This window comes from Hyalella azteca, unplaced genomic scaffold, assembly GCF_000764305.2.
Source record: "Hyalella azteca isolate HAZT.00-mixed unplaced genomic scaffold, Hazt_2.0.2 contig13542, whole genome shotgun sequence".
Classification (NCBI taxonomy): domain Eukaryota; kingdom Metazoa; phylum Arthropoda; class Malacostraca; order Amphipoda; family Hyalellidae; genus Hyalella; species Hyalella azteca.
This window is the reverse complement of record NW_025943460.1, coordinates 16,756-32,095: the sequence shown is the minus strand read 5'-3', so window position 1 is coordinate 32,095 and position 15,340 is coordinate 16,756. Positions and strand designations below refer to the sequence as shown.

Below are 15,340 nucleotides of genomic sequence, written 5' to 3'. Positions count from 1 at the left end.
TTTGTTTCGATTATATGTTAAAGAAAATGGAAGGGGAAGGGGTCAAAATTGAAAAAAATCTGACAAATAAAATAAATGAAATACGAAAAAAATTTTATTTGAAAAAAAACGGAAGGTCTTTAGATACGGTCTTTGCGCATCGAATATGTTTCTCGATGTTGCACTTTAAAAATCCTAAGAGAAGATAGAGTTTTATAGGACCCCCCTTTTCTACCGTTTTTTGTGAATTTCACGTTTTCGTAATTTTTTCGAAAAATTTACATGAACGAAAAAGTAATTGATTCCTATTTTACATATGTTTGTCAAGTTTCGTAATGATCCGTCTGTAAATAAAAAAGTTTTTTGACCGACATGCTCCCCTCACGATTGCCAACTGCGAAATCGTAAAATTTGTTAAACCGACTAAAACTTTTCAATTAATGCCTACTATTTAATCTTGAACAACAATGGCTGCGATATCGTACAAAAGAAAAATCATTCCAACCTATAATATGTCCGAGCGATGGTAATGCAAATTAATTGAATTCACTATCAACGTAGGAGTTGCGATCAATGTTAAAATGAATGATTTTGCGTTTCCTTTGGACATTTTCTAAATAATAAATTGATACGGCGACTATAGAGGTTAAAGGACGATCGTGAGTGTGTGCAAGTGTAAATATGTATGATTGGCACCGGAAATAACGAAGTAACGATTTTACGACCATCTTAAGCCTTGTTTGAGCATATTCTGCGCTCAGTGAGTATGTACTGCGCTCAGTGAGCATGTGCTGCGCTCAGTGAGCATGTGCTGTTGGTGGAATAACAAGTAGTGGAATGGTTCGCTATAACGGAGCGATATGACATGGCTGGATGTGGAGTGCCCGGGTGGAGTGGTGGAGTCGTTGATTCTGTAGAGTTGGAGTGGCGAAGTTAAAGCTTTGAGCAGCGGCGAGAAGACGGTACGGAGCGGCATATGTGGCTAGTGCATGAGCAATTTATTGGTAGGATTTAGTCTACCCTTAATTACTAAAAATATTTACGTTACTGCAATATTTTTTACCTTCTCCAATTATTTTACCCTTAATTACCTAAAATATCTTTGGAGAAGGTAATTGCTTTTACGTTCTCCGAACTCTATGTTATTCACTTTATCCTCCCTTCCATTTTCCGCTTGAGGCCTGGACCTTCCCCCCTGGCTGCCGCTGATGACTCCCCTCCAAGTGGGGCCGGTAACCCTGCTGCACACCCGCGCCCGTGGACTCAATGACCTCGTCCTCCATGACCTCCACGTCCTCGCCCACAACTTCACGGTCAGTCCACCCCCCATGGGGCAATGCGAGGGAGGAATTAGGAAGTAAACTAGGAGTTTACTCCTTATTCAGTGTGCTGGGATGCAGGAGTGGAGCAGAGAGGTGCGGGTTCGATCCCAGCTCTGTGCGCCAGTTTCTGGTCAGAATCGGCGAGGAGGCCGGGCGGTTAAAACAAAGGAAATTTAAAGCAAGCTCAAGCCAGCAACAATTGCTGTGGATGTTCTGCAATGTTAAGAATCAGCGACAGGCCTACGTCTAGTAAACACTGAAACCGATATAATATAACAGGAAATTTGTCTGTTTGTCCCATCTGGTATGGAGTAAACCTTCACCTATCGTAAATTCAGTTGTTGAATGCATGTATAACTGTATGAACCTGCAATATCACTATGGACTTATTTTGCCCTGCTGCAAGGAAGCATTACACTGGCAGTTGATGTTAAGTTAGAATAGAATTGAATAGAAGTGTCGGCGCCGAAGAAATAGGCCCATGGCCTGTTGCCAATTCTTGAATTTTTCGTGACTTGATTCACAAGGGATCCGGCCTTTGAAACCCGATCTTTCCATAACTGACGATTGATTGAGATAGCTGCTGGACTTAAAGCCTGGACCGTAATTTGCTAGGCATAAGACTGAACATATGCTCCTGCATAGCTTCGTCTAGTCTGTTCTTGAAGGCGTTCATACTCGGGGCGTCAGCGATGCTATCAGGGAGGCTGTTCCACATGTCGGTGACTCGAACCGAGAAGAAATGTTGTCGCATGGATATGTTACAACGCAGCTTCTTTAGTTTATGGCCGGTGCCCCTGGTGTTGGTTCTTGTTTCAAATTCTAGTAATCCTTCTGGGACCTTGTTTAAGCCATTGCATATTCTTAGTGCTTGTGTTTCACTCTATATTTCTGGGTCAGGGCAGCGTGAAGTTAAGCCTGCCTATGCTGGTGGTGGAGGGGGTATACGAGATACCAGGCTTGTGGTGGACTACGACGGGGCACTTCAACCTCACCCTCACCAACATCAGCGCTGACACCACCATCAGCATCGCCGTGCTGCCCGATGGCTGCTTCTGCGTCTACGACTATCAGGTAACCCGCGGGGATTTAAGGGATTACGGAGGATTAGGGAGGGATTAGGGAGGGATTACGACCGATTATGTGGAGATTATTTTGGACTATAGTGAATGATAACAGTGTAAGGGATTATGAATAACAATATTTAGTACGATATATGCCAAGGTAGTGAACGTATACTATGAGAAAGCTGCAAGTAAACATTTTCTTGAACTATCTCAAGAAATAATCATAATATTATAATTCAATTATACATGTAGCATTGAAAAAGACAAGCTCCAGGCTCAGACCTACGTGACGTGCCTCTGCCGACATAACCACATCATGTTGGAAGGTAACTCTCATTACACAGCAGTACACTACATATGAGTTATACATCGCTGTAAAACATGAACACAACATGGATGTCATGTGCAGACCAACATGACGCACGGCAGCTTCTCGTACAGCACGGACGGGTTGCTGGACGACGCTGGTTTGCTGGATTTCTTCTTCGACGACCTCTTCGCCCTCCTGCTTCACTTGGTCAGGACTATTTCAATTACCAATTAATTTATAATTCCTATGATTGTATATTAACGAATATTTAACATTCTCATATATCGTCCAGGCTGAAAGAGAAATATATAGACAATTCAAATATATAAACGGACGTCATGTTTATCTACAGGGACTAACTTTAGAACGTTTGCGTCGGTATTTACTTGTTTATACGTTTATTTAAAGTTATCATGATGGTATTGGAACCATGGTATTGGAGGTGAGATAATTTATTTGATTCTAATTTGTAATCAAAACAGGAAATTTATTTTTTGTAATGATGATTTTTTAGTTACATTTTACGCTCGTCTAACCAATAATAAAAATGCGTCATCATCACATATTTATTTCCTTGGTTTTCAGACGAAGCCCACAATTCTGGCCTTCGCGAACCACCAGATTCGTAGGGGCCTAACGAACTTCCTACCCCCCAATGGCACAGCAGACTCTTCCTCAATACCTTCCTCTTCACTCCCGCCTTCCCTTGAACCTTCAGAACCTATTTCTCCACATACTGTGATGTATGACAATGATCATTTACAGTCTCATAATGATCATTCATTATCCCAGGATGAGTTATCCACAGGAGGAAATTTACTGACGTTCGACGATCATTTATTGACTCCGGAGGAGCTGCCTTCCCCTGAAGAACAAGTAGCCGCTCTTGTGAGATTCGTGAGCTACCAAATTGAGTGGATGATTGGAGACCCCCTCTACCTGCCCAACATCACCCTCAACGTCCTGGACATTGCAGAAGTGAGTAGATACCATCCCCTCTACCTGCCCAACATCACCCTAAACGTCCTGGACATTGCAGAAGTGAGTAGTTATCATCCCCTCTACCTGCCCAACATCACCCTGAACGTCCTGGACATTGCAGAAGTGAGTAGTTATCACCTCCATCTTGTTATAATTTAATAGACCAAGCTAGAGTAATTTTTTCAGCTATAAAGTAGATATGACTGCCTAGTAATTTTTATCCAACTGCATCCTCTCAATTTTTTGAGACCATCAAGAAATTTTTATGGGGAATTGAAGAGGACTTTACGAAAAATCTTGTGTGAGGTCGCTTCATATATTATATTGTCATATGATGAGTCCACAAAACCGCTATTGACTTCAATAGAAGCACTAATCTGAATTATAATCACCAGCTGCACAACATGAGCGTGAACCACCTGAAGCAGGTGACGCAGGTGCAGCATTTGGCGCTCGATTTTGACGGCGAGTTTTTCTCCATCACCACTCAGATGCTCCACAGCAACGTCTTCAACAGGTGATGCACGCCTCATAAACTAATGATTTTCAATATTTAATTTTTTACATTTAACGCTAAGTTATATTTCTTTCCGAAGTAGAGTGGCAGTAATTCATTTTGTCTATGCCTCCTCTCCCAACGGTGACGCATTCAACAAATGTTTAGTAGCGTAAATGATCATAATTATCTATCATAATGAAATGAAATCTAAAAGGTCTCGGACTACTTCCATTTTTACAGCGACAGGTTCCTGGCTGGAGCAAAATTCAAATTTCATAATAAACTAAAATTGGTGAATGTAATCATAACTTTGGTTATAAATATGTACATATGTGGGTGCTTAAGTTAAAAAAAACTCATCCCTTGCACCAACGACGTACTCAGCAAATGTCCATCGGGTTGTGGCAGGTCTGGTTAAATAACTACACGAGCAAAGTTGAAAGAATAGCATTGAATCATTTGGGTATTTTTTCAGCAGGTTTCATTGAAGACCAAAGAATTTGTTATATTGATAACTTTCTTATTATTTTGTTCAATATATCGAACAATATATTTCGTTTGCACTGATAAATCGAAAATCTGGATACCGATGGACATTTTTATTTCGTTAATGACGTTTCGATTGTATCAATCATTCATTATCAAGTTACAAAACGCATTGAGTGATGGAATTTGGATCGGTTACTCTCACCTCGGTATTTCCTCAGTGTAAGCCTTCGATAATCCAATGTGCGTCGTAGCTCACTGAAATTAAATTTAACTTATTTCATACGCACTGTCCAACCAAACCAGGGGCTCTATGGAGAAACTTACCTTATATCAATATCAGAATTTCAAGCTCCCACGCCGCATCCCCTTTTAAGGGGATTCCACATTATTTAAACATATTGCGTTGCAATAAATATGCATAGCATTGAATATGCATATATCTGAAACATATCACTAACAAAGTCGCACCTCAGACACCGCGTGCTGTGGTTCCCCGGCGCGGTGTTCCGGACGTGGCAGTGGACGGAGGCGCAGCTGGGGCTGGTGAAGCACCGCGCGGTGCTCACTCTCCACAGGCAGCTCTTGCGCCCCCAACTCGCTGAGTTCTCGGCCAGGCCTGGTCAGTAAAGTATGGTAGTTTGCTGAATTAGAGTGCCACTAGAGTGCCATCAAAGTGTCATAAGAGTACAATTTGAGGAATGTTTCGAGTGACGTTCACGTACAATTTGGTAAATTTGAGTACCATAAAAGTTCGATTCAACTGTCGTTAGAGTACCACTCTGTGTTTGTTTGTTCAGCGCTAAATTCTCTCTTACAAGTTTGTTCAGTAACGGTGCCATTTCAGAATTTCTAGACATGAACGGTAATTCTACTAGAGATGGTCACTTGTAGACTTATTGTACGCTGGGTTTTAACTGAAAGAGAATTCTACTGAAGAATCGGCTAAAATTCTTTTGGACACAATTCACACTTAGTATGAATCAATACATCGGAGAAATGAGGCTGTATTCGCAACAAATCAATATAATCAAGCCAGTTACATGTTGAGTGATCAACTGAAGGCTCGCGTTGCAGTTGTGTTCAAGCTTGACCATTAAAGTCAAGCCAATAACGTATTGATCGAGGAGGCATATAATAAAGAATAAAAACTGAAGGCTTGCGTTGCAGTTGTGTTCAAGCTTGGCCATAAAAGTCAAGCCAATAACGTATTGAGTCTCTCCCATCAAGTCTCACTTTCTCGACTGTTGAACACGATTTAGACTGGACAAAATATTGACGTAACATTTGAGGCTTTGTTGCCATTACTTAAATAAAACACGCCCTAAATGTAGCAATTATGGATCGTATTATTGTTATTCATATTTTCTATGTAACCTGTATCTTGATGACAAGTCGACGCCCAAATCATTCACGTGAAAAGAATGGATTCATGGACTTCCTCATGGAAGAATTAAATAGTGTGGATTAAAGCATAAATATAAATAAATAATATATATTATATGTAAATATATTATTATAATATAATATATACAGTAAATAATACATATTATTTGTTTATTATTAAATAATATATAAATAATACATTATGGGCAGAACGTACAGCGCGTACTCAACTCGCTGGACACCCTGACGCTGGTGAAGCAGTTCGTGTGCTACGCAGCAGGTCATCACTGAGGAGAAGACCCGCAGTTTCCGTCCTATTTTGGGATTGGGAGAAAAATTCGACTATATTTAGTATTCAATCATTCAGATTTCCCTGAAAGATTAACCACATTCTAATAATAGAGTTTGATTGTGTTTACTTGCTCAAGACCCTCATTTTTAATAATTACTTGCCAATCAGTGCATTATTTGTTATGATCTTTAATACAAGTTTCGTTGAAAATCAGAGTGTATATCTTATAAATAATTTTCCTAATTTTTTTCTATACTCTGTGAGCTACACAAATGATGGGATTTACAATTCGAACATGATGTTTTCAATGGATATTTCATTATGATTTTACTTAGTTTCAAACAAACATTATTCATTGTCAAGCAGAGCGGAGGTTTGGCATCGCTAAATTTTGGAATGACAGATGCAAACATTAATTAGGTATTAAGGTTATAATTCGAAAATTAAACTCAAAATTACCTTGAAAATAATGTCAACGTCCTAACAAATACAGTGGTTTGTTAGTTAATAGCTTGAGACTCATCCTGAATGATGAGGGCTTCAGCTATCGTGCACGAAGTGGTAACATGGTAATTTCATACGTCTCAATTCGCTTTAACTGAACAGTTTTATTGAATTGTTTTTTTTTTGCATCGTGAATCTGAATTTTGTTCCTTTTTCAAGAGAATGCATTAAAAAAATATCTATATTTCATGTGATTTTATCATATCTCCGGTAATGCTGCTGTATGATGGTATTTTGTTCGAGACGTACTTTGAAGGCTCAAATCCAGAGCCAATTAAATTAGTCATATAATTAATTTTGCTTAGTTTTTCACAGCGCTCTATTGACATGACATAATGACTAGTGTAAAGGATTTTTTGTAAGCTAGTCGTTTGAGAACTTTCACTGCACTAGTTACGGCACATATATAGTCTGAGACGCGCCGCTATGGCAGGATAAAATTTTAATATTCCATGACGCACGGTTTCTAGAAAACGGATTACAAATTATATAAGAAAAACGTGCAAGGAAAATGCACGATATATAAATGAAATTTAGACCTATGAATTATATTATCAGTAATCCAAATAATGAACAGATAAGTCAAACGAACCGAAAAGCTTAGTTCCTCGGAGTAAAACCGACATCTCTTGTAAGGTATGAGGAGGTGGTTTTTCTAATACTTGTTCAGATCTTGAGTTAGATTTTACAGCGGCCACCCCTCTTCCCGAATTAGTTGATGAAATATTATGTATTATGTAGGTTGGAATAAAGACGGTGAAGCTCAGTGAGTTTATTGGGGTTGAAGAATGACGACGCCGACCAACACCTACATGAGTTATTGGTCGTTGGAAAGAACATGACATGAACACAATGAAATAACAAGAAGAAAATAATACAGAAAATACACATGGTGATTCACTTATGACAGTTACCCTTCGAAATATTAAACTACATTATAAGAATTGAATTCTAAAGAACGTGGCAGCTTATTTACTCCTTAGCTGTTAATTCCACGGCGGTAGACAGAAAATGAAGCTAAAGCGTGTTTGGCTGATGTTTACTCGCTGGCGCAGTCTAAAAAGAGTTCAAAATATTTGATTGTACGATTTAAAAATAAAAATAATTTCGTCGCTTACTGAATTTTAATTATTCAGAAATTACACGCGTGTTACACGTGCTCAAGAATTGACAAGATTTAATGACTGAATATTTTTGTAATTACTTAAAAGTGAAATTGATGAAATCCTAAATAAGCTATCGCGATCGAGATAATTAAGTTACATACAGTTACAGAGAGTTATGATCAACGAGTTTGAAGGTTTAATAAAATTAATTGCGACATTCACAAGTAAAGACAGTGCGAGATATAATCGAGCCACTACAGTCCAGCAATGACTGCTGTGGAACATGTAAAATAAACTGCGCCTATATTGTAGGCTAATTATCTTGCTGCAAATTACAATGAATATGGAAAATCAAAATGCTAAAAAGGCGGCTACAACCAAGATCAACGTCAATATTCTCACGATGATTAATCAGGAGATTACATCCAGAAATTTGTTTCTCCATAAAGAATTGAGGATATTAATTTATGAGGCATGCCTTTTCTGACATTAATGAGTGATAACATAAATTGAAGAAAACGAAGTGATATACAGACATACCGAACGCCATCCCGGAATATAGTCTCAATTCGGGATTAGCTGCATCGTTGCATCGTATGTCATTACTCAGGCCCTCAATGGAACAGATCCAACAGCAGCGTGAATTAATTAAACGATAGCAAATGATCGCAAATAGTAATTTAAAACATAACGAAAGAACGAGGCGAAGCGTGGTAACTCAGGTCATGGGCTCGATTATATTCTGGCAACTGTTCTCGCCGTGTTCAGGCAACTGTTCTCACTATGTTCGGGCAACTGTTTGCACCATGTTCGGGTAACTGTTCGCACCATGTTCGGGTAACTGTTCGCGCCATATTCGGGCAACTGTTCTCACCATGTTCAGGCAACTGTTCTCACCATGTTCGGGCAACTGTTCTCACAGCCACCCTAACTTGCCCCACTGCCATGGAAAGGTACGCTTGCCTCCGCTGTCAATTCACCTAATTCTAGTCAAACGATTTGATAATGATCTGGAATGCACTTTTTGTCTCAGAGTTGTTAAAAAATGTGCTACCGTAAATTATTTTAAAGGTCCGTAATCAACTTGATTGCATTAAATTTATGAGCGTTCAGTAGCAGGCGGCTGAGGTGACACGTGCTTCTGCCGAGGGTAGAAATTTGTTCATCAACGGACACTTAGACGGACTGTTGGATTTCAAGTGCATCTGATTAGAGCGTCGATTTTTCAATATAATGGACAGGAATAAACTAAGAAAATTGTCAGCTTTTCTGAAGTAGGACCTTCAATTGAACGCACGTAAAGAGATTTAAGTTTTGGCTCTGGCCAGAAAAAAAAACGTTTGCCTGACCTAAACGGCTCCATATACTATTGAGTCTGACTCGCAAATCTAGCTCGGTTTACATTCAAACATACCAAATCTGCCAGTGTATGGCTCCAAACGAGCCGAGCCGGGCAAAATTAAGGCAAGCCGAGCCATGGCTTTTAACTGCTTGCTGTGGGGCGGTTCCGCTCGGCAACACTCGGGTTCACCAGCGTATTGAGAAGTATGATCAGACTAGTTAGTTTACTTGTTATACGGACACCATGCTGCTTCCCTTGATCGGTATAACTCGGCTCGGCCAACCCTTCTCATACTCTCAGGACACTATCATAGTTAGAGAGGGGATTCTGACAAGAAGCTGATTTCGATCGGGTGGTCATGATATATGTACAACCAGAATAACTTTAGGCGAGTGTATAACGTCTCTTTGGGCAGAAGCTATACGTGGTACCCGAATTTAGTTAGGGAAACACATTGATTAATCGAGAACTTTTTTGTCATCAAATGCATGTGCAGTTGATTTCCAATTAAAGGTATGTTATTGACGTTGCTGTTATCTCAGCATGATTCGCGGTTGTTTGAGTATGATAGCAGCTATCGATGCTTTCTTTTTCTGGTGAAATTATTCATGTATCTTGTCTTGAGTCTCCAGGGCCACCTCTCTTGCCAACACCAGGGGCCACCGTTATAAACTAAAAAAACTGCTCTGCAACTTGTCCACGCGACATTTCTTCTCGCTTCAAATCACCGACATGTGGAACAGCCTCCCTGATGACATCGTTGGCGCTCCAAGTATGAATGCATTCAAGAACAGACTAGATAAAGCTATCGAAAGATTTGAAATTCCTAGCACCATATCGAACCGGTGGAAGTCTAGTAGCTATTTCAAAACTATCGTCAGTTTTGAAAAGATCCGGTCAAATGACACGATTTTAGATCTTCTGTGAACAAGTCATGAAAAGTTCATGAATCGGCGATAGGCCACATCAGGCCTACTCTTTGGTGCCGTTATCATATAGCTACCTTTTTCAACTAGACTGGATTGAGGAAGATGAAATATAAAAATGTCTGCATTGGTTCTAAAAAAATCTTTATTACCATATGAAAGTACCAACATATCCACGAGTTTTATAGTCATCTATCGACTATTAGTAAAATAGATAAATAATTTATCTCTGTTTAAGTTAAATTGGACAAAATTACTAGCACATAACATAAAATAAATAAATTCATCGAAATTAAAACCATATTGGCGCGAGTCGTCAATGTCTCATCTTTCTCCTACATCCTATGTTACCCGAAAAACAGCTGTGAGTGATTAACCCTTTAAACCATTTCATCCGAAAAACAGGAGGCCGCCATGGCGCACTATTTTCCTGTTATTCGAAACTCGAAAAAGGAAATCAACCGAGCTTCACTCTGAGATAGTTCAGTGCTGATATCTCTCACTACCCAGAACGCTGGGTAGTGAGCTCGCTTCCAACGCTGGGAATCGCAGCACTTGTGCCGATAGCCTCGTTTTGACAGGGCACTCAAATAGCGTCTGTTGCTGGCTTGCTTTCTATTAAGCAAATGTCTTCATTGAAGAGCCTTACAACATTAAGTGTTCGTTTGTTAATAAAAAGGAAATCCACAATGAAAACTCTTACACAGGCATACTATGTGACTTTCTTCGTCATAGCGTCCACTCAAAGTTGGAAAGGTAACTCAATCTAATTCCCATATTTGGCCCTTTTCATCTCTCTTTGCATTGCAAATGCTTTCAGTGGGTCTTATAAGCTTCGAAGCTTTCAATTATTTTAAACTGATTTACGGTTACAATTGACTTTCGATTTGGGGGCAACATGCTTTTTTAATTTTTAATGATTATTGTCATTTAATAATGTTAACAGAGGCTTCTTGCAATTGCAGATGTTGCAGGAGCGGACGATTTCCGGTACTTGACAGGCTACTCGGACCTCGGTTTATCCGGCATTCATCACCAGTTCACGGAGTACACACCCGACCTGAGCGCCGTGCAGATGGACAACACAATCGAGAGCGACTGTGCCACGGGGTTGTGAGTCCTCTTAATTGTAGCAGTAAGGTTCAGCAAAGCATTCCATTACGAGTCCAGACGCAATTTTGTTGTGTGTTGAAGCGGTTCAACACTTTTAGTTACCAGTAAGGAGCTTTGTAAGACAATTCAATATTGAACATTAAACTGAAAACCGCCAGTAATCAGCTGAAACCCACAGGAAGTGAAATTTTTTACTATAGTTTGGGAAAACAATGCCAAAAATTATATTGTAGGATGGCGTTGAAACTATGCTTGTTTCCGATGTGAAAATCTGTACTACATAGAAGAAAGATAATAGTGTATTAACAAGAAAAACACCGAGGAAGTTCTAAGAAATAACAAAGGAACCATTTTCCTATGTTATGTTTCAGAATTTTACGGAAATAATTGATAAGCGAATATCCCTTTGAAGGCTATGCAGCCTTAAATTGACGGTAATTTGATACCATGTCATAGTTAACTACATCGCCAAGTTCCAACTTAACAGAAAAAAATTACTGGTTTGTCGGGGGGAGGGTTAGTTGTCATGACAACGAAGTAAATGACGGATTTACAAAATTCTTTCTTTCAGTTTTCACAATCCTTTTTCCCGGAACTACTATGGCTATTTCCACATTAATATAAAATTGTACTATTTTTGGCGCCTCAGTAATTATTTCATATAAATCAGACTTCATTATATCGAGCCCAGTGAGATTCTAATCTAACAAGGAACTCGATGTCCGTAAAATAAAACCTTTCGGCCGTAAAATTAAACATTTAATTTGGTACACTGAACATTTCCAGAAAACTTTAAAAAATTTCAACGTTGATTTCATAAAAATGTCGGAGAATTATTCGGTTTGTGCGCGATGTCAATTTGTAACCTCAAACGCACTATATCATCGTTCGTATTTTGGCAAGACGTGTCCCATATCATGGCCTGTTGCACGGCATGAATACGTTGGATATAATATAGGTATTGCCTCGCGCTCAGTGATCAGTTTGGGATAACTTTCGTTGTAATTCACAGTTTTTTATTCTCCTGTCGAACTCTCGATGAGTGTAGAACTAAGTCGTTCGCTGAAAACTCATGTTTTAGAGCTAATTAAATCGCAATTGTGATTTTTTAAACAAGCCTTAAAAATTTCCAACTTCATCAAAATCTGAGCTAGAAAAATTCCCCCTAAAATACTCAGTCAACTTATCTAATACAAATATGGGCATATGGCATTATCATTGGTTGTGTTATGTACTGAAACGAGAAACAAATCCACAGGTGGCTGCTCTATGACGCCACGTGTCGCTAAGATACGCCGGCAGTCCGCACGGCCTCAACAACGACTATTACAATCTGTATGAAGGCACGTCCCACCGCGGTGAGGAGTTCAGAGGCGACGAGGACGCCGCGCAATTGGGCGACTTGGATCTGGCCGTCTCGTCCTTGATAGTGACCGGCCAGGCCGCGTGGACCTTCTATACGTGAGTCCCAGCAGCCGTCTGATAATGGTGGTGATGATGATGGGAAGTTAAACATATCAATGTTATCGAAAGTTTTTTAAACTGTACTCAATTAAATCTCAAATTCCGCTATCAGTACATTCCTCATGATAGTAAAACGCACTATTCGACTAATTATGATACAAAATAAATTATAAATGCTACGTCAATAAATTAATTTGAAGCTCATTCTCAAACTCACATAAAAGCTGATTGCATTTCGCTAAAAAACTTCCATTTTGAACAAATAAAGAGAGAAGATATTATGACTCGTACCACCCTAAAATTTTTTCCAATTATATTATAAATCCTAACTTCCAGAGGCCTGGACTTCACTGGCGCCACCGTCTGCGTGTACGCCGATCATACAACCACCAACGGCGGCATTGACCTCGACTACGCACTCATCGCAAATGTGAGGTGACAGTCTTTTCCGTTTCCGTGCTAAAGCGGACGTATATTTCAATAATTTAAAAAAATTGAATACTTGATTATTAATGAGACCTGCTATATATTCGTTGTCTGCAACTCTTCTCCCGGTAACTTGACGGACGATGTGATCTTCGTTAGAATTATCAGAATTACCTTAGAATATAAAAATCTCGTAAATTTATTTCTAAATTACCCAAATCAGAGTCAGCAATAAGTTGACAGTAAGCCATAGTGGATATAAACAAAACTTTTACAAAAACAAACAAAAATAACTAATTAGTTCCAGTTTAAACAATATGAAGCTAAATAACTTATACGGAATATTTAGATAATCAGTCATATTCGAAGGTAACTTGCTAAATAAAATATCGTGCCATCTTACCCCAATATTCTTAACTTTTTCCATTGGGAAATAATTTGTGGACTGAAATTAAAGAAAATATAAACCATATAATATTTAAGTGGAACTAATTCAAACTTGATTATGCTATGATTAAATTTTATCGCAGGGCTACATTTGGAATGAATAATGAAGAGTGAGAAAACAACTCAGACAGAAATTTAAATAAACCCACCCTTAGAATATTACAGCATGGTAAAAAACTGAGTTCAATATGCGCAACCGGTACGAAAGGAAGTGTGCTCCCGGAAATTCAAAGAACTGGCTACAGAAAAGCCACAGGTGCCCTCCTCATGATTTAATCTCTATAATCAAAACTGGAGGTATGTCGTCATTTACAACGTGACAATTCTTGTACATTACGATGGCAGATTTTACATCATCTTTCCTTAAATTTGACGTGATATATTTATTACACACAAATATTTTACTAGTTTCCGCGGTTCAAGCAAAGTTGAAGCAAGTTAAGAGAAAATTCGGCTTGAAATTGTGAAGGTAGCCATGCTCCTGAATGAGACTCATCGAGTTTAACAAAAACTTTACAATTCAATTATTCGGAATGTATGGAACGCTAGTTCATCAGGCCCCAATATTTGGCCCTCAGCTGAGCGAGCTCGGCCTGCCCGACAACTCCATCAGGTCCGTGGCGCGCGGCTGCTTCAGCGAGCGCGTGGTGGGCGCTGCGCCGCGCATTCACGCCGGCGGAGAACGCGACCAGGACGCTGGCAACTGAACTAAGGGATCTCTATATTCATTGTACCAATACGTGCATTTTCGCGATTAACAGATGTATATGCATAAATTTTTCAGCGTTTATTGCATGAAGAAGAGTGGCGTGTTCTTTGTACACATCGAGACAGCATTTGTGCGACGATCTCGCGCCCGTTCTTACTTCAAGATGGTCTGTAGTTTGTTATACAATTGTCTTTCAGCTTTCCTTTTTTGAAAATTCCTAAATAATACTGTTGAGAATAAATTAAAAATATATATGTCAATCCAAAACCCTTTTATTACCCATCGGCCAATCACTTTCAGTATCATTTCTAAAGCTCCCAACTTAGAAGTGTTACTTTTGTCTGAGCAGAAGTGATCAAAATCATAGTTGATCATAATTGCACTGTCGCTAGGTTTTATCGTGCTGCCTACTCAATATTAACTCATTGGGCTTGTTCTTTGAGAATCGCAAAGTTATAAATTAAAAGTAAATATTTGTTTGAGCCTGCGTTGTACCTCATGTGTTAGATTGATTGAGGTTTCTTTGAAAAATAATCTATTTAACTTTTTAGAATTTCGAAATTCATGACAGTTTCCTCGTCCTGATACTTACAATTTTTACCTGATGAATTCCCGTGTTGCCGGCAAGGGTTCCCCTTGGCACTTAAATGTTTCAGGGAAACTAACTTCGTTATTGGGACGTATACGTAGCGACGTGTTGCTTGAGCTCAGGAAACGTAACTTTCAGACCAATTGGTTTCTGCTTTTCAGCAGAGAAGGTTTCCGTTGAGGAGAGATGTTGATTTTACCAACTATCATATAGCTACCTCTTTCAACTACAGGATAGAGGAAGATGAAATTGAAAGTGTCTGAATTTGCTCGAAAAATTTGAATTGGACCTCTATTCATTTAGAAACGAAAGTACCAACATGACCACGAATCTTATTGTCATCTATCGATAATTATACATATAGTCTATGTGTATCATATAGTGTATAGTGT

The 15,340-nt window shown here is 39.1% G+C and overlaps 1 protein-coding gene and 1 long non-coding RNA gene across 2 annotated transcripts; both read left to right on the top strand.

Moving 5' to 3' along the window:
• The first annotated feature begins 1,157 nt into the window (after positions 1–1,157).
• Positions 1,158–3,818, top strand: LOC108682234. The gene is made up of 4 exons (XM_018171364.2): positions 1,158–1,292; positions 2,202–2,375; positions 2,778–2,885; positions 3,264–3,818. The coding sequence occupies exons 1-4, from the start codon at positions 1,188–1,190 to the stop codon at positions 3,816–3,818; spliced, it is 942 nt and encodes a 313-aa protein (XP_018026853.2). The 5' UTR covers positions 1,158–1,187.
• An 8,780-nt stretch (positions 3,819–12,598) lies between these two features.
• On the top strand, positions 12,599–14,611 carry LOC125178901. The gene is made up of 3 exons (XR_007157062.1): positions 12,599–12,774; positions 13,114–13,207; positions 14,229–14,611. It is a non-coding gene; the product is annotated as an uncharacterized LOC125178901 (long non-coding RNA).
• Positions 14,612–15,340: the final 729 nt, after the last annotated feature.

Excerpts from the sequence above, each read along its gene's own strand:
- LOC108682234 (XM_018171364.2), top strand. The coding sequence starts at position 1,188 with ATGACTCCCCTCCAAGTGGGGCCGGTAACCCTGCTGCACACCCGCGCC. Across the intron at positions 1,293-2,201 it reads TCCTCGCCCACAACTTCACG|GGCAGCGTGAAGTTAAGCCT; the intron begins GTCAGTCCACCC and ends TTTCTGGGTCAG. Across the intron at positions 2,886-3,263 it reads TCGCCCTCCTGCTTCACTTG|ACGAAGCCCACAATTCTGGC; the intron begins GTCAGGACTATT and ends CTTGGTTTTCAG.